Source organism: Podarcis gaigeae (genome assembly GCF_964106915.1).
Source record: "Podarcis gaigeae genome assembly, chromosome: 5".
Classification (NCBI taxonomy): Eukaryota; Metazoa; Chordata; class Lepidosauria; order Squamata; family Lacertidae; genus Podarcis; species Podarcis gaigeae.
Genome location: NC_139681.1, coordinates 91,078,228 through 91,103,624, shown reverse-complemented (window position 1 = coordinate 91,103,624; position 25,397 = coordinate 91,078,228). Strand labels below are relative to the sequence as shown.

At 44.0% G+C, this 25,397-nt stretch overlaps 2 protein-coding genes across 18 annotated transcripts in view; one reads left to right on the top strand and one right to left on the bottom strand.

Annotated features, from left to right (window-relative positions):
- LOC310845006 (uncharacterized protein) overlaps positions 1-8,074 on the bottom strand; it is a 448,061-nt gene extending 439,987 nt beyond the window's left edge. For 14 of the 17 annotated variants that reach the window (XR_014564412.1, XR_014564413.1, XR_014564414.1 and 11 more), the window contains exons 1-3: positions 7,917-8,074; positions 7,182-7,254; positions 1,928-1,969 (exon numbers count right to left, since the gene is read on the bottom strand). Coding sequence is in view for 7 of the 17 variants with exons in the window: in XM_083739873.1 (XP_083595999.1) it covers positions 1,928-1,969; positions 7,182-7,183 (44 nt within the window). In the remaining 10 variants the exon portion in view is untranslated. Of the gene's footprint in view, positions 1-1,927; positions 1,970-7,181; positions 7,255-7,323; positions 7,529-7,916 lie in introns of those variants that run through there. The other 3 variants (XR_014564420.1, XR_014564421.1, XM_083739867.1) reach the window with 2 other exon arrangements.
- A 92-nt stretch (positions 8,075-8,166) lies between these two features.
- DNAJC19 (DnaJ heat shock protein family (Hsp40) member C19) lies at positions 8,167-24,707 on the top strand. The gene is made up of 6 exons (XM_083739990.1): positions 8,167-8,355; positions 11,331-11,382; positions 13,318-13,391; positions 16,584-16,660; positions 23,347-23,417; positions 23,884-24,707. Exons 1-6 carry the CDS (start codon positions 8,353-8,355, stop codon positions 23,952-23,954), a joined length of 348 nt encoding a protein of 115 aa, XP_083596116.1. The 5' UTR covers positions 8,167-8,352; the 3' UTR covers positions 23,955-24,707.
- The last annotated feature ends 690 nt before the right edge of the window (positions 24,708-25,397 follow it).

The following is a 25,397-nucleotide window of genomic DNA, read 5'->3' as shown; positions in this document are numbered from 1 at the left end:
GAAATTCCTTGCCGCAATTTACTACTACATTCACAGGGGGTGAACTGGAAGGGAACATTCCACAAGCTTTTGGGAATGAGGGCTCACACTGGTGACTTGGTTCAGGAGAACAGAGAAAGTTGCACAATCTGGCTGCTACGTTTTAGAGAAGTGAAGTTTCTGAGTCGTCTTTAAAGGGAGCCCCACACAGAGTGTATTGCAGTACAGTGGTACCTCTGGTTACGTACTTAATTCGTTCCGGAGGTCTGTTCTTAACCTGAAACTGTTCTTAACCTGAAGACCACTTTAGCTAATGGGGCCTCCCGCTGCTGCCGCGCTGCCATCATGCAATTTCTGTTCTCATCCTGAAGCAAAGTTCTTAACCCAAGGTACTATTTCTGAGTCTGTAACCTGAAGCATATATAACCTGAAGCGTATGTAACCCGATGAGGAACGGCTAAGGGAGCTGGGCATGTTTAGCCTGGAGAAGAAGAGGTTAAGGGGTGATATGATAGCCATGTTCAAATATATAAAAGGATGTCACATAGAGGAGGGAGAAAGGTTGTTTTCTGCTGCTCCAGAGAAGTGGACACGGAGCAATGGATCCAAACTACAAGAAAGAAGATTCCACCTAAACATTAGGAAGAACTTCCTGACCGTAAGAGCTGTTCGACAGTGGAATTTGCTGCCAAGGAGTGTGGTGGAGTCTCCTTCTTTGGAGGTCTTTAAGCAGAGGCTTGACAACCATATGTCAGGAGTGCTCTGATGGTGTTTCCTGCTTGGCAGGGGGTTGGACTCGATAGCCCTTGTGGTCTCTTCCAACTCTATGATTCTATGATTCACTGTAATCCAATCTGGAAGTGACCAGAGCATGGAGTACCATGGTCAAGAATCTCTGTCCAAAAGAGGCCATAGCTAGCAAGCCAGCTGGAGCTGGAAATAGGCAGTCCTAGCCAACAAGGCCACCAGAGCCTCCAATGACAACACTTGATACAGGAATATGTCAAGAGACAGATCTGCTCCTTCCAGGGGAATGCAACACCATCGCGTTTAGGCCACATACCCATCTTCTAGATAATCTGAATCACATAACACCTCCAGCTTTCCAGAATTCAGCTTCAGTTTATTGGATCCAACCCATCACCACCTCCAAGCATCCACCTCGTCCCTCAACAACCTCTCCAGATCAGATGGAACAGAAAGACACAGTTGGGTATTATCCACATACTGGTGGCACTTCACTCCAAATCTCCTGATCACGGATAGCAGTTGTGTCAGATAGATGTTAAATGGTATAGGGAACAAGAAGGGACCCTGCAGGAAACCACAGGACTGCTCCCATGGGGCTGAACAATGCCCGCCCCATAACTGCTTTCTGAAAATAGCCCTGAAGGTAGAACCAAAGACAATGAAGTACAGTGCTTCCAACCCCACCTCCCTGAGTTGCTCTAGATATTGTGGTCGATGGTATAGAAAGCCATCAAAAGAACAGGCAGAGTTGCACTCTCACATCTCTCTCCTGACAAATATATTCAACTAGTGTGACCAAGTAGATTTCAGTGCCATAACCTGGTGTAAAGCCAGACTGAAATGGATCCATATATTCAGCCTCATCCAAGCATGCTTGAGGCTGGAAGGCCTCCACCCAACTGAACACCTTTCCCCAAAAGGGGACATTTGCCATTGGGTTTAACACTTCTTGATTCAGGGAAATCCTCTTATCAGGAGGAAGCTCCTTAATAAACATCTTCAGCCAGAGGTGGATATTATAAGGTCAGGGTGGTATTCAACTAAGTTTTACTCCCTTCAGAAATACTAAAATTAATTAGGTCCATTAATTTCAGTGGGTCTATTTTGGGTAAAACTTAAGACCCTGTATCAAAATTACAAAGACTCAAACATATATTAACAAATATGAAACTGAGAGAAAAGAGTATTGCTTTCTTACCAGATATCAAGCCTATAAAGTTCAACTGACTGCCACTGGAACCTGGAAATAAAGTTAAATACATGACTATCACTTGTGCTGTTGAAAATCTACCTTATGATTGTAATTCAGTTACAGTACAATCCTATACATATCCATTCAGGAGTAAGTCTCAATGAGTTCAATGGGATTTCCTCCAAGTTAAGTAAGAAAGATTGCAATGTTAGCTGTAATTTGAATAACTGTTCAAATATGGTAAGCCATTTTGCTATTTACTGCAGTCAGAGTAAAATACCGTAATTCACCGCATAAACGTTGCCACCGCATAATCGTTGCACCCCATTTTTCCAGCCCTAAAATCTGTTCCAAAGCTTTCACCACATAACAGTCAAATGGTATAATTCTCGGGTATAATTCTCAGCATGTGCATTCTCAGTGAATATGGCAAATGAAACTTCCATCTTCCTGCGATAGCTAAACTGTACAGTGGAGAAATAAACAAGATGAGCGGGGGGGGGGAGCATACCTGGTGCCATGGGGTAGAGCAGAGCAGCCAGGAGCAGTGCCCAAGATGACAGCTGGAAGATTTGCAGAGCCAAGCCAGTTATGGCCTCAATTAAAACCTATTACACTTATTAGGACTGGCTACTGACCAGGATGGAAGTTCAACCCAGGCACCGGGTTGCTTTTGCCTCCTTGGGTCCCTCCAAGGTTCCTGATACCCTCTCTCACACATCTGCCCCACTCCAGTCCCCTGGGCTGGGACACCCCTACTTGGGACAGAAGGTGCCTGAGCGCTGGCAGTTGAGCTCTGAGGTTGGGCTAGTGCCAGCTGCCAGCAGAACCGGCCATATCCATTCATGCCCTGGGGCGCACAAGCCACTGGGGGCATGCACAAACTCGGCAGGCGCATATCTCCGGCACCCTGTGCTTTGGCTCGCACCCAACTGTCTGCATCTCCTCCTGGGCCCTCTGCTCCGGGACATGCCAACTACCAGCCACCTTGCTTGGCCATGTCTTTTCTGTTCACATAATTACCGCACCCCATTTTTTAAAAAGAAAAATTGGCATTAAAAAATGGCAATTATGTGGTGAATTACGGTATTTTAAGATTCTTGAAATTGTTTACATGTCCCCTGAGCTGAACAATGAGAAACATATGGCTACATGAGACTTCCCATGAATGTTTGGGTATTTTTCAACAGTTGTTGACACTTTAAATATACCTTCATCTACTTTTCCTTACAGTAATTTACTAGTAAGAGAGAGATTTTTGAAAATGGAGTGGCATATTTATATATGACAAAGAGAAGAAACAAGAAAAGCAAGACAAGAAAAAAGTTCAGTTGCCAAATTTGTTTCAGTTCTAACAAATGTTTATTCAAAATGACAGCATATGTGTATAAATACACTAAGCACATCAACATTTGACCAGCATTTGACAACACCAAGAAAATGATAAGCAATTGATGTCAATATCACAAACCTAAACTATTCATTTTGTGATATATTTCCCACATGGTCCTTTGTGCTAAATAAATTCCCAGCCTGATTTAGAGAATTCCGTGATAGCCAACATTTCACTGATGAGCAACTTTGAAAAAAGGTATTTCTATTTAGCCTTTAAAGTGCTTTTGTTTTTGTTTTTTTTTTAATCAAGGTTGATGCCTATTAAGTGTGACCAAAATTAAACTACCATTTCTGTTCATAACAGAAAGTTGTGGCCACATCTATAGCAAGCAAAGACTGCTGCTTTTCTGGGGGGAAAAAACCCAAATTGACTTGTCATGGAAACCAGGCTATATATCCTGGTTCCATTTTTCCCTCTGTGCGACTCTTCCACATATTTTCCCCCCTTTGTCCCCTCAGATCTATATTTATCATTTCTGGTCCTTTCTTGTATTTATGTTAATTCTCTTCCTTTTGTCTGTGACCTCCCATTTCCCCTCTCCCACCCATGACCACTTTTCTCTTGCCTTTCTCTTTTTGTTCCAGATACATTACTACAGGATTTTTTTTAGTGAATGCACACTCTAATGGTGTTTCTCCTGCTGGGCTCTGAACAAATACAACTGACCACTGGAGCAATCTGTGTAAACTTAATATCACGTGCTGGTTCCAGATGGACAAGCTGAGTTGTTTGATTGCTGGAGATTATCACAAAATGAGGGTGAATTATAGCTCTGGTACTTGTTTGTGAGTATTCTTAATAATACAGTGTCATGTATTAATAATAGTGTCTCACACATAACAAAAGCAATAGCTGAAGGTACATCTGTGGCTCCATTATGAAGTCATTTGTGCATGGCTCAGAATGTAAGTAATAGGGCAGGGCAACTTCCAGCTTTCATGCTCTGATTCTACACACAGAATCAGTGGGAACTATCTTGAGGTGCTGTTTATTTAAACTTATATTGATACTGGACTACACTATGGGAATTTGATTAACAACTAAGTGCTAGCTTGTAATACTCATTGTTGGACTCCCACCAGCCTGATTCATTTGTGATATGTGTTTAACAAGCTCTTACCTAGGAAAACAGCATAAGTCTTCTCTTGGTGTGTCATACAGTGGTACCTCAGGTTACATATGCTTCAGGTTACATATGCTTCAGGTTATAGACTCCGCTAACCCAGAAATAGTGCTTCAGGTTAAGAACTTTGCTTCAGGATGAGAACAGAAATCGTGCTCCAGTGGCGCAGGAGACCCCATTAGCTAAAGTGGTGCTTCAGGTTAAGAACAGTTTCAGGTTAAGAACAGACCTCTGGAACGAATTAAGTACTTAATCCAAGGTACCACTGTATTGGTTTGTGCACAATGATGGTGCCTCTTATTGCTCCATGGGATTTCTAAATCAGTTACTGTAGCACATCACTGAACTTGTAGCACTGTATATTGTGATGGTGCTCTTTTTTATGTTGCATCATGCCACACAATTCAATGCAGTATCACTGCACTAGTGGGTCCGAGGGATGTGTTTCACCATCATTCACAGAAATTCCATCTTCTTCACTTGGAAACCTATCCACCTGGCAGGCAGATGGGAGTGGCTATACCCAGTGTTGGGCCAGAAAAAGAGAACAGGGATCTTATTGATTTACCGCTTATCCCACTGTCCATCCTGAGATGGCAAAGGCAACCTCAGTAAAAATGCTGGAGAACCCCAGATGCAGATTGATTGCTCCCTGGTTAGTTTGAAATTGTGGTGGGTGTGGCAGATCCCCTTGCAGGGGTGGAAATGCACTAATATGACCAGCCCCTGGAAATATTCGGAATCCAAGGGATTCCTAAGTGTTCTATAGGATTTTCCTGTTGGCAAGTTATTCTGTCAAGGCTCTAGTTTCACTATGGAATGGCAAGATGGAAAGAGCTACTGGCAGGATTGCTCTTTAACACCCTTGTCAGCACTGTGGAGCCCCAAATGTTCCTTGGGTTTCTGAGGAGCCCTGGTCAATTAAACAGGCTGGAAGATTAGAAGGCAGGTAGCACAGATCTCACAGGAAATACAAGTAAACACTGGTTAGTGTGGGCGCCGCGTCATCAACCCAGTGCATGGGAAAACATTTCTTGGCAATTGGAGCCATATGTCAATCAAGTAACTGGAGCTGAAAGGCCTGCCCCCTTCTACCATGAATGGTTTTAAAGAATTTTTGAGGGGGAGAATCAGTAGTGATTGGTTCCCTGCTTGCCTTCTGGCCCAATTCATTCCTATAGTTGTTTGTTGCCTGCAGCTACTGACAAGACCCCTGCTTTGCCCCATGGGTCCCCCCCCCCCCCCGAACATCCATGACAGGGAGGAAGAAGCAATTGAGAACACACAGTTTGCCTCAGTTTGTTGCCTGTCAATCATGTGCAGCTGGTGGCAAACACTTGTTTCACCCCACATAGGGGCTTTTCTTAATGTTCACCGAGTATGGAGGGTGGGTGCCAGAGATATGCACTTGGACAGAGAAAGAGGTAGGGAGATGTACAAGCTGTTTGTGTGCACATTGAGAGAAAGAGAGAGGATGAGGTAAGTATGTATATGTGGTCTATAAGAGAAAGGGAAAGGCACACGTGTTCTATACGGGCTGCCCTTGAAGAATGCAGTCACAAGTTACTGGGTGGCGGAGCGAGGTGTGAATGGGTCACGCTGCTCCTAAAAGAACAGCACTGGCTGCCTTTTTGTTACTAGGCCAATCTTAAACTACTTTGAGGTTCTTCTTCTACAATCAAGCTATACGTATATAAATTTTATTAAATAAATAAAGGTGCTCACTTTGTTGTTTATAACTTGGAACCTGGGCTTTTAAAGAAGCAGCTCTCCTATTATCTGCAGAAGCGATTCTACTGATAGTTCCATTTACACTATGACTTCTTCCATGGTGAGTCATAACAGGGCCTTCTCTGCCACCGAAGGTATATTTGTACCCCTGTCAATTACTTTTTGATGTGTACTGAAGGCATACTTGTTCAATTTGCTCTTTGGGAACTGATTAGACAGTTGACCTGGTCTGTTTGCTGTGAATCATGTGCTGCTGGTATTCTGTGGAAGATTCATGGAGATAAAGAACTACCCAGCCAGATGGGTGGAGTATAAATAAAATTATTGCTGTTGTTGATAATTTTATGGTTTTAGTGAGTTATTGATTTTATGTTGCATTTTAGCACATTTTTTGTACACTGCCCTGAGAGTGGTCTGAAAATATGATAATTTTATAAATTTATTTATTATTGCTAGCAGCAATATCCAGGTATCCTGAAAAGGGTCAACAGAATAGTTGTTCATATATGCCGAAACGTACTGAAATAGAACATAACTGGAGAGGAAACAAGAGTGTGTACAACATACAGATTAAATAAAAATTAAAGCTGTAATGCAATGCTAATTTACTTGGGAAATAATCATTGCACACAGTGGGACATTTCACAGCATAAACATGCATAGAATTGCAGCATCTCCATGTATCTTTGACTAAAAAGCGAAACTTGTTATATACAGTCTAATATTTGAGATGTGAGGAGAAAATGGAAACAGAAATGAAATTGAATGTGTACTGCACATTATTCCTTCTGAAAATTCATGTCATGGCACATTCCCTACTCTACATTCACTTTCTCATATTTCAAGTTGGAAATTGTGGTTCCGTTGCTGTACTGCATACATTACAGCACAGGCGGTGTTGTGGTGCTTCTGAGTTTTAAACTATTTCTGTTTCGTGACCGGCTGCCCATTTACATTTTGTATTCAAGTGGTTATCTTCCATATCTCCCAGTTCAAAATGCAAGGCTTACATGTATGTGTGTGATCCTAAGGAGCACAATTCAAGAGGTGGGTCTCAATAGTCTTCAGGTTGCGTGGCAAAACCTAGGAAATAAAACATACATTTAAGGGCCATTCCATATCAAGTGATCCCATTTTTAATATTTTTTTTACCTTGTGTTGTCCAATTTTCTTAAAAGTTTGTACACTGGTTCAACGATCCAAAACAAAAAAATCTCATCCCATTTTTGAGTTAAAATGACAATTTTGGCCTTGCTGGTCTACACAAAAACCTGAAAAGCTCAGCCCGGAATGGAGATATTTCAAAACTAAAAACACCAATCTCTTTTTTTCTAGAAAAAGAGGTGCCGGAACTCACCACAAATGCCCCCCTTGTTTTCTTATAATGGCAATGGTGCCCACCTGAGGAAAAAAAAAAAGCCCTGATAATATTTACTAATATTTTTTAAAAATAAATTTTTATACTGCCCTTCATCTGAAAGTCTCAGAGTGGTCCAAAGCATAAAAATTACAAAATAGAAATACAAAATCCTAATAATAATGATAAAAAGAATAAAAGAATATAAAAATGGCATTAATAATAATAAAGCGCCACTAATAAACAACAATAAAAAGCTGCACTAATAATAATAGCTTAATTTAAATAATGATAATGATAATAATAATAATAATGATAATAATAATAATAATAATAATAATAACAATAATAAAAATAACATAGGTGCACTATGTTAAGGTACGGCTACCTTGAAGCTGGCCAAGCTAATTTCTACCTTCTTATGAAACAATGTTTTTTTAAAAAATATTCTCTTTCCCCATAGCCTGTCGCTGAGGTAAATTTCCCGCCCTCCGCCCTCCCCCCCCCCAACGAAGCGCTCCCTGGCCTGGCACGCGCCCCTCCCCCGCCCGTTCCAATTCCCGCCGGGCGCGGGCGGGGCGGGGCGGGAGGAGGAGGCGGGTCCTTTGGCGTTTCGCGACAACACGCGCGCCTGGCTTTCCCCTCTGCTTTACGGCAGGAGGGCGCGCAACCTGCCTGCCATCAGCCAGCCAGGTGGCGGGGCGGTAGCGGGGAAGCGTCGTTGGGGGGTGGGGTCGCGGGACTGAGCTTTCCCTTGGCCAGTGTCTGCCTGACCGAACCCCCCCTCCTCCTCCTGCTGCTGCTCCCCCTACCCAGCAGAAGCCATGGTGAGTGTGCGGGGAGAGCCGCGCCCGCTCGCTGTCCTGGCCCTCCTTTCAGAAAACGCCTTCCCGCTTGGGGCGAGGGGTCGCGGGGTGGGGTGGGGAGAGGGGCTTCCGGCAGCTATGGCTGTGCTCTATAGCATGGGGAGGCAAGCTAAGGCCCGGGGGCCGGATACTGCCCAATCGCCCTCTAAATCCGGCCCGCGGACGGTCCGGGAATCAGCATGTTTTTACATGAGTAGAAAATGTCCTTTTATTTAAAATGCATCTCTGGGTTATTTGTGGGGCATAGAAATTCGTTCTTCCCCCCCCCAAAAAAATAGATAGATAGATAGATAGATAGATAGATAGATAGATAGATAGATAGTCCGGCCCCCCACAAGGTCTGAAGGACAGTGGACCGGCCCCCTGCTGAAAAAGTTTGCTGACCCCTACTCTATAGAGTTGCCACCTTTGTCCTGGCAAAATAAGAGGGGGCGAGGGCTGGTTTGTTTTGTTTTTCCACCTGAAGTAACCTCAAAGCAAGCCATTGCAGCCTCACAGGATGGGTCCCCTGGAATTCGTTGCACATGCATGTGCGGATTTGAAAATCTGTCTGTGCTTGGCTACCCAGAGCTGAAATACATGACCTTTCAACACACCCTTTCAAACGCATGCATTTGGAGAGGATCCCTAACTTGGGAGAGAGAGAGAGAGGACGTGCATTGCAGGGGGTTGGACTAGATGACCCTGGGGACCCCTCAAACTCTTCAATTCTATGATGTGCAGGATAAAACTATCAATACAGGACGTAGCATTTTGGCATTGAAATATGGGACAATCCTGCATTATACAGGACAGGTGGCAACCTTGGCTTTGCCCTTCGCAGTTGAAGGCAGCAAATGTTTCTGAATGCCCCAGTTGCTGGAAACCACGAGAGGGAGGGGAGAAGAGTGCTCTCGTGCCCGGATCCTGCATGTGGGTTTCCCATCTGGCTGGCCGCTGTGAGAGCAGAGCCCTGAGACCTGCTGCCATGGGCGGTATACAAATTTAATTAACAACAGCATGCTGGACTGGATGGGCCACTGGGCTGATCCAGAAGCCAGAATCTTCCAGTCATCTTATGATTTGCTGCAATTCGTCCTTTCTTCCCTTTCAATTTCCCTTTCTTCTGAAAGAAACCTTTTCTCTCTCTCCCCCTCTCTCTGCTTTGTTGAGCAGAGGGAATGGTGGCTGTCTTTTCTGAACAGCCACACGTGTGTGTGTGTGTGTGTGTGTGTGTAAGTAATTTGACCTTTCATTTTGAAGAGGTAGGCGCAGGGAGCATGCACGGGAGCTGCACAAAAAATATGATATACGGAAGTAAGCACTGGGCTGGCATCCTGATGTATTTGCCTGGCAGCTCAATTCTGTGCTTGCTTACTCAGAAGTAAATCTCACTATCTGTACCCAGTGGCACTTCCAAAAAAGTGTGCGTAGGATTGCAGCCTTAGTCTGGAGTAATATGGACTTGGATTAACAGCCAACGATTTTCAATTTCCCAGCGGTGGTGCAGGTAGCTGTGTTAGTCTGTTGCAGCAAAACCAGAAAATGGTCTTTTGGCACCTTAAACGCTAATATTTTTATCCTTGTATACATACTAAGCTGGCTTCCTTCCACATTGTGTTGTTTGAAATTGGTATCCACTGAAAAAAATCTTCATATAAAGACTTGCCCTAAAAAATCTTTATTCTGATTGTGGTATTTCTTATCAATCTAGATATGAAGGGGCTTGTGTCTGTCTGAGGGAGGGGAGTAGTTCGCTAAGGCTACGTATATGGGGGCATAGGTCACTGGAATTTCTTTTTTCAAGGCAGTTAAGGGTTGGGAGGGAGAGACCAAAATTGCTGGTCATTGCTTTTTCAGACCAGTCATGCTAATGGTTTTATCCACAATTTTTGGCCTTTGAGTGTTTGATTTGTCACAGCTGGAAACAGGAAGCTACGCTAGATCAGGGATAGGGAACTAGTAGCCTTCCAGATTCCCAGACTCCCAGTTCTCATGAGCCCCAACCACTAAGGCAGTGTTTCTCAAACTTTGGTCTCCAGCTGTTGTTAGACTACAACTCCTATCATCCCCAGCTAGCAGGGCCAGTGGTCAGGGATGATGGCAATTGTGGTCCCAACATCAGCTGGAGACCCAAGTTTGAGAAACCTTTCACTAAGAGATGATAGACATTTAGTCTAGCAACAGAACTAGACCTATAACATACTCCTTCTAGGACAGTGTTGAGGAAGTGGGTCCAGCTGGCAGGCCAGATCCAGACCCCTTGAGCCGCATAGGCCACTTTGAAAGGAGTTGCCCATCTGTGAATCATCTGTTGTCACCATAACATGAGATGGAGTGTTTTCCTTTGTGTCCGCATGGTTGGATAGAGAACTCGCCTTTGTTAGCTAATGTGTTTGTTTTCCTGTACAAGATAGATCATTCCTTGTAGAAGTGGTGGGACCCTCTGGCTCAGAAGCTGAATATAGTTCACCAGGCCCCTTAGTCCAGCCTGCTGTACTCTTCCCCAGGTCACACACCCTCTTCCCAGGTCACACCCCTGACCAGCCACACATTTTATGGGGGAAGTGATCATAAACTGCTTCAGCTTAGTTAGGATGTGCCCTTGAATTTTGCTGATTCCTCTTGCTTAAATAATGTGGATGGGAGGGACTGTAAATATGTCTATCATTCATTTTTCAGTAACTGCACTTATCTCTTTGCCCAAGAATAGCTGTTGCAGGAACACTGTGTATGGTTTCAAATGCTAGAAGGGGTTGAAAGCTACCAATTAAGGCTCTCTGTAGTGTGTGAGCAGTCTGCATCCCAGGTATCTTATCATTTTTCAGGGTGTTTTCTCTCCCTGAAAAAATTCTCAAGCCCACTGAGTCTCAATAGCATTAATACTTATGCACTGAAATTACTGCTTTTTTCATTTTCTGATATTGCCTCTCCTTCTCCCCACCCTCTTTTCTTAGGCTACTACTATGATAGCAGTCGGTCTGACAATAGCTGCTGCTGGATATGCAGGTTTGTATTTCTGTATGCAGAATTTTGTATGCAGGCTTTATTTCTGACTGCTTTGAATAGTATTGCATTGTAAATTGATAGTATCACTGTTGCTGAGTCTTTGACCTCACACACAAGAGCATACATCTGGCTCCAGTACATTAAAATCTGTGGCTTGTGGCAAATATTAAATAATATATTAGCAGGTCACCAGGTGTGCTTATTTCCTTGTCCTCTTGCTTTCCTGCCTGAGAACAGAACTCATCTGACTGTTTTAGGATTTACATAAATTGCAGGAACTTATCTCCCTCCTCCAGCTATTGTTTTCAGAGTTTCTGCCCAAACAGTTCATCACTTGCTTCAGGTAGCAGAGCTTAATCAGCCTAGAGGATCCTGTCCTACAAATTTAGAATCCCTGGTCCAAATCTTATTATAAGTGCTTGATTCTGACACGAGTGCCGTCCCAAATTATAACGATTTTGAATTTTCCTTTGAAGCTGCTGCAGCTTTGGTGATCTTCTAGGACAGATGGGGAACCTATGGCTCCCCAGATGTTGCTGATCGAGACTCTCCTCAGTCCTAGCCAGGAAGGCTAGTGGTCAAGGATGATGGAAGGTGTTGTCCAACAACATATGGAGGACCCCAGCTCTGTTCTAGTGGGAATACTAGCTGAAGAACAGCTGCCTTTGTTTTCTCTGTGTTGCTTAAACATAGTGCATAGATAAGTCTTTGCCAGCTTAGTGCGCTTCAGATGTTTTGGACTATAACTCACATCAACCCCAGCCAGCATGACAATCAGGTTGGCAAAGGCTGACATACTGTATTTTTCGCTCTATAAGACGCACCAGACCACAAGACACACCTAGTTTTTGGAGGAGAAAAACAAGAAAAAAAATATTCTGAATCTCGGAAGCCAGAACAGCAAGAGGGATCGCTGCGCAGTGAAAGCAGCAATCCCTCTTGCTGTTCTGGCTTCTGGGATAGCTCCGCAGCCTGCATTCGCTCCATAACACACACACACATTTCCCCTTACTTTTTAGGAGGGAAAAAGTGAGTCTTATAGAGCAAAAAATACGGTAAATTAGATTTTCAGAGAACTAGCTTCTGCTTAGTCTTAGAACTTGTAAGCACAAGGAAATACACTCTTTCTCGGGTATAGGTTAATGATTAACTATTGGACTTGTTTGTGAAATCGTTAATCCTAAACAGTGTTGTTTATATAAGTTATTTCACTTTTCAAGAGCTTAAATCGGGCTTTTCAGGGGGCTGTGACTTTTTACAGTATATTGCAGTTCCTTTTTTTTTAAGTTTATCTCTAACCAGGAGAAGTTAGAACCTTTTTTTCTTTTCTTTTTTTATAAAAAAGCTTGGATTCTGAAAGGCTTATAAGCAACAGAATAATTTGTTGGGTCATCTGTATATGACCCAGCCAGTGCACATAGCCCCACCCCTGATTTCCGTTAACTGTAGGGGGATGGGAAAATAGATGGAAAAATAGAAAAAGAGCAACAAACTGGTTGTCCCAGGAAGCTGTAAAAGATTCTTATGTTTGTGATTTGATAAATATTAGGCTCTTCAAACGTAGTGTGTGCATTGTATATGTGGGCAGCCGCCCCTTATAGTCAGGGCTGCGTCCTTTCAATATGCAAGTTGCAGGCATGTATCTGTGCAAAGCCTGTAGAGAAACTTCTGCTTCAGATTTGCTCGTTCTGTGGTTGCCATCAGCACTCCTATAGAGTTCCCAGGAAGAAGACTGAAATAAGCAGCAGCAGTAAAAGAGAGGCTGGAAGCAAGTAGAAATCACTACACCTCTGCGCCCTCTTAAGCCTATTGCACCAGTAAAAAGCTTGTTTGGAGGCACAAAATGTCATTCCAACTCTCTTAGTGCTGGTCAGCTGCGCCAACAGAACATGCAGATCACTCTCTAAGACTTAGTAAGTCTTCCTTTTCTTCAAGGTCGTTATGCACTGCAAGCAATGAAGATAATGGAACCACAAGTAAAGCAAGCTCTTCAGTCGCTGCCAAAATCTGTGAGTTTGCTTTACTCAGTTTTCTTTTGCAGCCATATTAGTTGTTGTTTCTTTAATGCTTTTGTTTTTGTTTTCTTCTTACAAAATTGTACATACATAAATAATGAAACATGACATAGCTAACAAAAAATGGGTCACTAGGGGAGTAAAATACTAAACCAGACGTGGCCAAACTTGGCCCTCCAGCTGTTTTGTGACTACAACTCCCATCATCCCTAGCTAATAGGACCAGTGGTCAGGGATGATGGGAATTGTAGTCCCAAAACAGCTGGAGGGCCAAGTCTGGCCATACCTGTACTAAACATACTGTTTTTCAGTACATAATAATGAGGTGATTACAGTAAACCAGTAAAATGACTTCTTCAATAAATCTGCTTGGAAAATACAGAGCAATAGGAGTGAGCTAATGAGTAGTGCCTGGTTATACACAATATTGTAATATATGTTGTAGCCATTTCTCATCCATGTGTTGTTTCATTTGTATATTTAATAAAATCACACCATACAATGTAAGAATTAACTTGTATTTTCTCGCCCCTTGCCACCTTCAAAGTTTGCGACAGATTTTCCATTATGGCTGTTTCCCAGACTGTATTATGCCAGTAATCAATATTCATTAATTGCCAGGTTTAGTTCATTCCTTACTTCTTAATTGGTCTACATCTGAAGTATATAAATTAAGGCTAATGATGGGTTATTGGGATTGTTTGAGCTGCGGTCTGACATATCTCATTAAAAAATTCCTTCCAAAATTGTTCTAGTTGTGAACATTATCTCCTTCCCCACCCCCCCCAAGGTGTCCTGAGATACGTAAGTCCCAGGGAGCCATATTGGTTGATCTTCAACAGTTCTATTTACACATTCCTAAGTGCTCTCCAGATCTCATCCTTTTTCTTAAATCTATGGAAGCATATAATAATGCCTCTTGGAGGAGCTGAAACATGCAGACAAGTTGATAGAGCTCTGTGGGTTCTTTCAGTATCCTCTTGGAATAGGCACATATTAGTCATTTAAGTCACTAGACTTTAAAGTCCACAATATGGTTATTTTCTGCCCCTTCTGTGAAGCCCCTCAAGCAAAAGTTAACCTTTTTTAAGTCTGTTTGACAACCGTCCAGCTTTGATTTTATATCCATATTCTCTTTTAAGCAGTTTTAAAAGTATTTTATTTAGTAAGCTTATACCGTTTCCACAGTTCCGCCTAATTTTTCTGGCAGTGCATTTGCCTTATCTATGAGGAGTCATCGGTTTGTGGTAAGAATTCATTTCTACACCACTTGTTCTTATGCAGGTGAGGGAACACCTTTAAATAAAACACGGAACAAAGAGAATACAACAATTTCAGCGTCCTGTAGGGATCCACTTTATTAAAACTATTGCAATAGGACAGCCTTGCTAACAAGTTGTTCAGCAGAGCTGCTAGTTAGCAAAGACTGCCACGGGGCACAAAGACTGCCACGGGGCACAAAGACTGCCATGGGGCACAAAGACTGCCATGGGGCACAATAGAAGAAAACTTATACGGTGGTACCTTGGCTCTCGAACTTAATCCGTTCTGGGAGTCTGTTCTACTCCTGAAACGGTTTGAAAACCAAGACGTGGCTTCCGATTGGCTGCAGGAGCTTCCTGCACTCAATTGGAAACCGCAGAAGCTGTGTCAGACGTTTGGCTTCCAAAAACGTTTGCCAACCAGAACACTTACTTCCGGGTTTGCGGCGTTCGGGAGCTGATTTGTTCAACAACTAAGCCATTCTGGAACCAAGGTACCACTGTATAGGGATTTCAAACACAGACTACAGAGGGTCATAAAACATCAAAACATCTTTACACATCCTTCTACTTACATCAAGAAAGGTTACAGGTTATGGGATGCATGGCTCCATACTGATATCAACTCACCCGCAATTACCTTGGGGTTCCCAGACTGTTTGGGTCTCAAATGTTGCACTTCTAATAGTTACCTTGGCAACCAGGTCTTCAGCAGTGTTTATTGACATTCCAGTCCCCTGTCTTAACTTCTCTGTTCCCAAACATGTCAAAGAGCTTCAAGGAGAGATGCTGGATTTGCACTCCAGTGTTTACTCAAAACAGGAAAACATCCTTCATAGTCATTTGTGCCACTTTCAGGGTTAGACAGGATTTCTAGACAGGCCTAGAGAGCCACAAGGGTTGCAAAATGCAGGCACACAGGAACCATTCATTGATGCATTCTACCTAAAGGTTAAACGCAATTAATATTGAAGCAGTTATATCAAAATCTGTATCAAGAATCTTAATATCTAACAAAATATCAAAAGTTTTACATCAAGTTCCTTCCATGTTTCTGAAATCATTTCTTTAATGTGGATACGTTGAGCTACAAATTCTTCTCTCAGCACTGCATCGCTATCTTTTTCTGCCATGGCTTTTGCAGTCGTTATCAGGCCAGGCTCCATGTTATGTCTCTGCTGATTCATAAACTCCTCTGCTTTAGGGCTGTCAAAGTCCTCTCTCTGAGGATTTTCTCCTACTCTATTTAGACTTCTAAATGTCACGAAAGCATGTGTACACATACAAGGAAGACACACAGGTGTGTTACAGCAGTGAGTGTTTTGCACAAAGTTTACAATCACATTCCACCGGGCAGTTCTAAATTTCCCATTAAAAAGAGCCCTGCACTAAAAACCATATTTTAAAAAATGCTTTGCAGTGGAATTGAAAGTAGGTTGCGTTGATTCTAATGGATTTACTCCCAGATCAGTGGAGTTAGGCTTGCAGTCTAAATATTTGGGAATCTGATGAGTTCTCACAGTGCAATGTTATCCCATTCAATTGGTGTGTTAAATTCTCAAACTTGCTCTCATGTGCATCATTGTTGTTTCTCGAGTCTAAAGTAAGGAAGCAGCTTTTGTTTGTTGAGTTGAGGCAGGGGGGAGTATTTTGGTTTTGTGTGGTTGAAGTCGTTAAAAAAACATGGGTAAGGGCCTCAAATACAGGAAATGGTCTAGGCTTCTCTAGGCACTGCACACACCAGTCAGGAAGCTAGACAATAATGTCATTATTTCTCTTAAACCGGAACAGAACAACCGCAGGTAGCCGACTAGATGCAACTGTTTCTAGTACCACCTAGTGACTCAACCAAAGAATGATGCTAGTCACACAGTTATCTTGCCCATTTTGCATAATGCTTTTTTTAAAATGCATCTTATTTTAGGCCTTCAGTGCCTACTACAGAGGAGGATTTGAACCCAAAATGACCAAGCGGGAAGCTGCTTTAATATTAGGAGTGAGGTAAGAAAGAATTTCAGGTTTTCAAAGATGCAGGGGCCCAACAACTCTTGGTGACTTTCTCTGGTGTATGCTTGGTATATGAAATTTCAGAGTCAATCAAATTCATTTGTCCCAAACCATTGAGCATCACAAAAGTGAAGTTAGGCTGAGGTACATAAGTGGTCCCCAGCATTTTGGGTCCTGTGTTAAAGGTAGGGCTTGTCTAGTTGAAGAGAAGAAACATACCAGTCTGCAGAAGCATCCTGGTCATTCCCCGAGAGTGAAAATGAGAAACTGACCCTTTAGTGTCATCGGCCCAGTCTCGTGGAACGATCTGTGAGTAGAGATTCAGCAGTCATCTTCTGAAAACTTGTACATTCCACCAGGCCTATGCAGGTACCCCCCCCCCCATGGTCTGTTGATGTTTTTTTAATTTCTTTCTTTGCTTTTAACTAATAATAATAATAATAATAATAATAATAATAATAATAATAATAATTTATTATTTGTACCCCGCCCATCTGGCTGGGTTTCCCCAGCCACTCTGGGCGGCTTCCAACAGAGATGAAAAATACACTAAAATGTCACATATTAAAAACTTCCCTGAACAGCCTTCAGATGTCTTCTGAATGTCAGGTAGTTGTTTATCGCTTTGACATCTGATGGGAGGGCATTCCACAGGGCGGGCGCCACTACCGAGAAGGCCCTCTGCCTGGTTCCCTGTAACTTGGCCTCTCGCAGTGAGGGAACCGCCAGAAGGCCCTCGGAGCTGGACCTCAGTGTCCGGGCAGAACGATGGGGGAGGAGACGCTCCTTCAGATATACTGGACCGAGGCCATTTAGGGCTTTAAAGGTCAGCACCAACACTTTGAATTGTGCTCGGAAACGTACTGGGAGCCAATGTAGGTCTTTCAAGACCGGTGTTATATGGTCTCGGCGGCCGCTCGCAGTCACCAGTCTAGCTGCCGCATTCTGGATTAGTTGTAGTTTCCGGGTCACCTTCAAAGGTAGCCCCACGTAGAGCGCATTGCAGTAGTCCAAGCGGGAGATAACCAGAGCATGTACCACTCTGGCGAGACAGTCTGCAGGCAGATAGGGTCTCAGCCTACGTACCAGATGGAGCTGGTAAACAGCTGCCCTGGTTACAGATTTGACCTGTGCCTCCATGGACAGCTGTGAGTCCAAAATGACTCCCAGGCTGCGCACCTGGTCCTTCAGGGGCACAGTTACCCCATTCAGGACCAGGGAATCCTCCACACCTGCCCGCCTCCTGTCCCCCAAAAACAGTACTTCTGTCTTGTCAGGATTCAACCTCAATCTGTTAGCCGCCATCCATCCTCCAACCACTTCCAGACACTCACACAGGACCTTCACCGCCTTCACTGGTTCTGATTTAAAAGAGAGGTAGAGCTGGGTATCATTTGCATACTGATGAACACCCAGCCCAAACCTCCTGATGATCCCTCCCAGCGGCTGCATGTAGATGTTGAAAAGCATGGGGGAGAGGACAGAACCCTGAGGCACCCCACAAGTGAGAGCCCAGGGGTCTGAACACTCATCCCCCACCACCACTTTCTGAACACGGCCCAGGAGGAAGGAGCGGAACCACTGTATGGCAGTGCCCCCAGCTCCCAGCCCCTCAAGACGGTCCAGAAGGATGTCATGGTCGATGGTATCAAACGCCGCTGAGAGATCCAGCAGAACTAGGAAACAGCTCTCACCTTTGTCCCTAGCCCGCCGGAGATCATCAACCAGTGCGACCAAGGCAGTTTCAGTCCCATGATGAGGCCTGAATCCCGACTGGAAGGGATCCAAATGGTCCGCTTCTTCCAGGCGTGCCTGGAGTTGTTCAGCAACCACTCGCTCAATCACCTTGCCCAAGAATGGAAGGTTTGAGACTGGGCGATAATTGGCCATCGTGGCCGCATCTAAAGATGTTTTTTTAAGAAGCGGTTTAATAACCGCCTCTTTCAGCGGGTCTGGGAAGGCTCCCTCACGGAGGGAAGCATTCACCACCCCACGAAGCCCATCGCCCAGTCCTTCCCGGCTAGCTTTTATAAGCCAGGATGGGCAAGGATCCAGGAGACAGGTGGTTGGCTTCACTCGTCCAAGCAGCCTGTCCACATCCTCGGAGGTAACAGATTGGAATTGATCCCACACAACTTGACCAGACAGGACTCTAGCACTCTCCCGCCCCGGCCCTGCTCCCACGGTGGAGTCTACTTCTTCCCGAATCTGAGCAATTTTATCTGCAAAAAACTTTGCAAAATCATTGCAGGAGAACATGTGGCCCGTACTGGGCCCCGATGTAGCAGGTGGTTCCGCTAAATTGTGAACCACCTGAAAGAGTCTCCTGCTGCTGTTTTCTGCAGATGCAATAGAGGCGGTGAAGAAAGTCTTCTTCGCCGTCGATATCGCCACTTGGTAGGCTCGACGTTGAGCTCTAACCTGTGTCCGGTCAGATTCAGAATGAGTTATCCGCCACCGGCGCTCTAGCCGTCTCAACGATTGTTTCATTGCCCTCAGATCCGTGGAAAACCACGGGGCTCTCCGGGCTCCATGCAATCGGAGAGGGCGCTTCGGAGCCAAACAGTCAATAGCCCTGGTTAACTCCACATTCCAGCGGGCCAGCAGGGAATCGGCTGAAAGGCCATCAACATGGGATAAAGCATCCCCTACCACTCTCTGGAAACCATTTGGATCCATTAAGTGGCGGGGGCGGACCATCCGAATCGGTCCCACCTCCCTGCAGAGGGCATGGTTCGCAGAGAAGTCCAGTTGCACCAGGAAGTGGTCTGACCATGGCACTTCTTTCGTTTCACTTTTACTTAGTGTCAGATCACCAACATCCATAGAGGTAAACACCAGGTCCAAGGCATGTCCGCGGCTATGGGTTGGGCCAGACTTATTCAGGGACAGCCCCATGGAGGCCATGCTTTCCACGAAGTCCCGAGCGGCCCCTTGTAAGGTCGTGTCGGCATGGATGTTAAAATCCCCTAGGACAACCAAGCTAGGTGTCTCCAGGAGAACATCCGCCACGACCTGAAGCAGCTCGGGCAGGGAATCCTTGGTGCAGCGGGGAGGTCGGTACACCAAAAGGAATCCTGTACTGCCCCTATTGCCCAACTTCCAGAACATGCACTCAGAAAACTGGGTCTTCCCAATAGGACGCCTGGTGCAAACTAATGACTTCCTAAAAATCACTGCAAGCCCCCCTCCCCGCCCACATGACCTGGGTTGCTGTGCGTAAGAGAAACCTGGTGGACAAGCAGCGGCAAGGACAGGCCCATCTGCTTCATCCAACCAAGTCTCTGTTACACATGCCAGGTCAAGTCCTCCATCCATGATCAAGTCATGGATGGCAGTGGTCTTATGAATCATTGACCTGGCATTGCACAGCAACACTTTCAGGTCATGTGGGTATCCCTTGCTGATTCTAGTATTCATCCGGTCAGGACCAGACCCGGAGGCAGGGATAGTCCTCAGACAACGACTAAACCTGCCTCCTGTAATGACATGGTCTGGTCATAGCGTCACTCCTCCTCCTACCCGTGATCACTGAGATCGGTTGTCCCAGTGTATTCCCCCCTGTGAAACATATCCCAGCCATTTTGTGGGCTGGGGCCCATTCCCCGGCAGCCCTGACCCCTCCCCTTAAGAGCAAAATAACCCCTTAAAAACAAAAACAAAAAAAACAACACAAATAAAACAGTACAAACAAAAAACAATAAAAATTACAAAAATTACAAAAACATAAAATCAAACAAATTCCCAGGCCCAATAAACATCCACCCTACCCCACCCCCACACATACAAAAAATTCAAAATAAAAATTTTAAAACATTTTAAAAGCACTCTGCACCCCTCCAGCAGTAACAGCAACTGTCCTAGTGAGGCCCGTCAGGCCCTGCCCTGGGCCAGATGGTGAGTGGCAGGAAGGAGCAGGGCCCTCAGACACTCACATACAGGAGAGTCCTCCTGGGCTTGTTTTTAACATTTTATGTTATTGTTCGGTTCTGGTTTTATATCATTATAAACCGCTGTGATATATTTTTATGATACAGCATTATATAAATACTTTAACAAACAAATAAATAAATTGTTATTTGAGTATGTAACACACCAGCAGAAGAAATAACAATAGAAGCAGGGGAGAAAACATTTTATCTGTCTGTTTATGTAGCCACAAACTAATCAAGAGGAAGAGACAATTTCTTTTTGTGCCTGCTGCCGGAATTTTGTAAATATTGTGGAATGTGCATACAACCTTTTAGCTAGGGCTGCATTGCAAGAATGCTGTGTGTAACTCATTAATAGTGATGTTTGGATGTCTGATACAAGTGGGCCAAGTTAGTGCCAACAGGCCAAAGCAGCAGCCCATCCCTGATGACAGACACTGGGCATCAATTTTTTACTTTTTGAATGTTGTCTAGATTTCTACAAATGATTTAGAGTATTTTTGCACTGCTGAATCAGGAAATGGCATCCGTTTCTCTCCATCAGGTCAGGTTTTTGAGCTATGTTGATTTGAAAAAAATCAGATCTTGTGACAAAATCGATTACATTTTTGTGGCATTATCAGCTGATTTTTGTCAACACATATCCTAAATATGTTTTTAAGAGAGAAAAATGTTTTTCCAACAAAATATATTGATTACCTGATAGAAACATCGATTACTGTAAACTGAATGGTGGGCATTGATAAAGGTAAGTACACGTAAATTGCATGTTGCTTCACCATTTTTCAAACTTCAGGGCTTGAACTTCCGTTTCTTGGAACTCCTGGAATGCTCAGCGGCAGGGAGGTCTCTCTTCAGAGTCCAACAGTAGTCAGCCATCATGACTGCGTCCCAGCGACCCTGAAACCTGATCTCCATCTCTTTCATGTCCTGATGGAATCTCTCCCCCTGCTCATCACTCATTGAACCCAGGTTCTCAGGAAACCGGTCCATATGTGAAAATAGGTAGTGCATCTTGACGCTCATGTTGCAGCCCAGGTTTCTGAAAGCAGTCAGCATGTTGTTGACAAGTTCTGCGTAGTTTCTGGCCTTATTGTTGCCCAGAAAGTTCTTCACCACCAGAACAAATGCCTTCCACGCTTCCAGTTCCACTTCGTTCATTGAGTTTCCGAACTCTGGATCTCTGATGAGCTGATGGATCTGAGGACCGTCAAAGATGCCAGCTTTCAACTTCTCTATGGTCAATCCTGGAAAAGCCTGGCACAAGTAAGTGAAGCAGTCACCATCCTTGTCCAGAGCCTTGGTGAACTGCTTGATTAAGCCGAGCTTGATGTGCAGCGGTGGGAAGAGTATTCTGTCTCTGTCCACCAGAGGGTCGTTGATGACGTTCCTTTCTTTGCAAGGCACCAATTCCTCCCGCACAGGCCAGTCCTTCTTCGTGTAATGCTGAGCACGGTCCCTACTATCCCACATGCACAGAAAACATGGGTACTTGGTGAAGCCAGACTGTTGTCCCAACAAAAAGTTCACCATCTTCAGGTCAACACAAATAAACCACTTATGCTGATCATAACCAGTTTTCTCCAGCACATACTTCACCGCTTCATAGTTCTCCTTCAGTGTACTCAAGTGAGCCAGGGGTATAGAGGCAAACTGGTTGCCGTTGTGTAGCAGAACACATTTCAGTGATCGCTTGCTGCTGCCAATGAACAGTCTCCAATCTTTGGGTTTGTACTGTGGCACTCCAAGCTTGAGCAGAAGCTGCGCAATATCTGCACAGTACACCAAGTCCTTCTCTTCCGAGAAAAAACGGAGGTACTCTTGATGTCTGTTGCAGAAGAAGCTGATGCGAGCACTGTCAGAGAGGAGGTTTTTTCCCTTCAATCTGGATGCCAACAGTTCGGCAGAGTCCTTTGACAAGCTGAGGTCGCGAACTAGATCATTCAACTCCTTTTGGGAAAATGCATGTGGAGCATCATCTTCAAGAACCACTTCTTCTTCTTCATGTCCTTCAACACTGGAGGCATCTTTGTCACTAATGTCAGGAAGTTCTCCAAAGATAGGCACTGGAATTTCATCACAATGAGCTACAGGACGACGTGCTGATTGAAGATCAGGATACTCGAGGCTGCTCTGGTTCTTTCTGTTGATCCCAGTCACATCAACAGCGCAGAAGTAGCAGTCAGTGACATGGTTTGTCGGCTCCCTCCAAACCATGGGAATTCCAAAGTTCAGACTCCTCTTGCCGTTGGTCCACCGACATAGAGTCTTGGTGCATGCCTTGCACACCATGTGTGGCACCCAAGCTTTAGCCTGGTTTCAAAATAAGCCTTATGAAACTTGTGCACCAATTTATGGAAGATTTCAATGTTTTATGACTTCAAACTGATCCCTTTTCGACATAATCACCCAGAACTATCGGACCTGAATACTTGTTGTCATTAAAATAATCATTTCCAATCAAAACAATTATTCGACATGGCATTTTACCCCCACCAACTTCTTCTAAAATGCTCCACACAAACGTACATGTGAATAAAAACGTAAAAAAAAGACATGTGGCCATAGCTCAAAAACTTGACCTGATTGAGCAAAACCAATGTGATTTTTGGATTAAGCGCATCAGATTCATCCTAAATCAACTGAAAAAATGCTGACAACAAATTTATTGTTGACCAGTGTTATCTGTAGGTTGCTACTTTTGAGCATACCTGGAACTGATCTTTTTTGTTTTGTTTTAACTACTAGTCCTACAGCTAATAAAGGAAAAATCAGAGAAGCTCACAGGCGAATCATGCTCTTGAATCATCCTGATAAAGGTAAATGAGATAAATTTTCACATTTGACAGTGTTTGTTTAGTATGAGACCATGCTGCAAAGTGAGATGGGAAGTCTTCAAGTGTTGTGCTAAGGAGAAAATGTGATGTTTTCTGGTAGGTGTGGAAGGGCCCTCTTTCAGGTACTTTGCTTGACTCTGGGTCATGTGGCCAACATGACTAAGCCACTTCTGGCGAACCAGAGCATCGCACAGAAACACCATTTACCTTCCCACCAGAGCAGTTCCTATTTATCTACTTGCACTTTGACGTGCTTTTGAACTGCTAGGTTGGCAGGAGCTGGGACCGAGCAACAGGAGCTCACCCCATCGCGGGGATTCGAACTGCCAACCTTCCGATCGGCAAGCCCTAGGCTCTGTTTTTAGGCCATTAGCACATATCAAAAGGTTGGGACAAATATCCCCTTTTGTGGTATATGACATCCTTTTTTTTCTTTTCCCTTTGCCAGGAGGTTCTCCGTACGTCGCAGCCAAAATTAATGAAGCTAAAGACTTATTGGAAGGTCAAGCTAAGAAATGAAGACACACCACCTGATCAATGGCTTTATTTTTAAAATTTCTTATTGTTGACAAAAGATGAAGTTTGTGCCAGGAGGGACTGCTTGCTCCAGTATTGGTCATATCATTCATCTTTTGGCTTATATTTGGAGACCTGAATCTATATTCAGGTGAGAGTAATGGATTAGCAAGGTAACACCAACATCCAAGACTGGGTTGCAAAAGAAACCACAACCACCTTTTAAGTCTCATCATGTAGTGTTTTGAAATTATTTCAAAGTGTGGACAGCTGTACGAATTGCCCTATTATAAAACGTCTATCTGGTTTATTCCCATCATGAAATTCCTAGCTTTTTATAATTGCAAGTTTCAAAGCAATAAATTTGTTATAATCTTACATCTGTAAAACACTTACATTGACCAGAAACAGATCTGTGTCAAGGCTCTCTCCTTCTTTTGAGATTGAATCCTTAAAACAGCTGCCAGGCACGAGGACTGAATTGGGACCTCCCCACAGTGTACCCTTGAAAGCAAGAATGGGGGAGCCTGTGGGCTTCCATATGTTGGACATCATGCTGGCTGGGGCTGATGAGAACTGGAGTTGAACATCCTTCGAGGGGCCATTGGTTCCGCATCGCGTTCCAACTGTCTTAGTATCAAGAAAAACTTAACCTGAATGTCATCCCTTCTCTCAAAATCTGAATCTTTGAACATCCTGAAACATCAGTGAATGCTGAAGAATGGAAGAGCAGAAATAAAAGCAGCCTGATCAAAATCTGACAAGTCTTCTGGAGTTATTTACTATCCTACACCCAAGCCAAGTTACCTATTCAGCTATTAGCGACAAACTTTGTCTCTAGAGAGTACCATGCCTGTATCCACATTCTAGGTTTACAAATTCCATTAAAAAAAATGTAGTTCAATACAAAGAACCTTATTCTGGCTCATCATGGTGTGGTTCCTAGATTTTAGCCTATGCTACTAGGTTCAAACTCAGGAGTAGTAACACCGGAAAATCCAGTCTTGCTTACAGCCAAAGTTCCCCTGCTGCTGTGCTGGTAACAGTAGTTACTGGGCTGGCCCTAAAAGATCTTTGCTTTCACAGGGCAAGGTTTTTAACATGGTTGCAGTATGTTACTTGCCACCGCCATTCTCTGCCAAGCAGTAAGAATCCAGGAGTTCCAGGATTCACCCAGGGTGGTTTTTGTTGGAGAATCAAGGCACAGCGGAAGCTGCAGTGTCTTAGAAATATGGTTTATTCACACACATTTACACTTGAAGCCTTCAGTAGGGGCGTACAGAGCATTATGTACATTGCTCCTGCAATAGCTTCAGCATGTTTTGGTCCAAAGGCATAGCCATTCATGCCCCGCCCCTCACTGCAGCAGCCTCTGCATGGAGTTTTGCCCAATTTCCTCTTCCTCATTCCCAGATCACCTTGACAAAAAATCTGTGTAAAAGGACT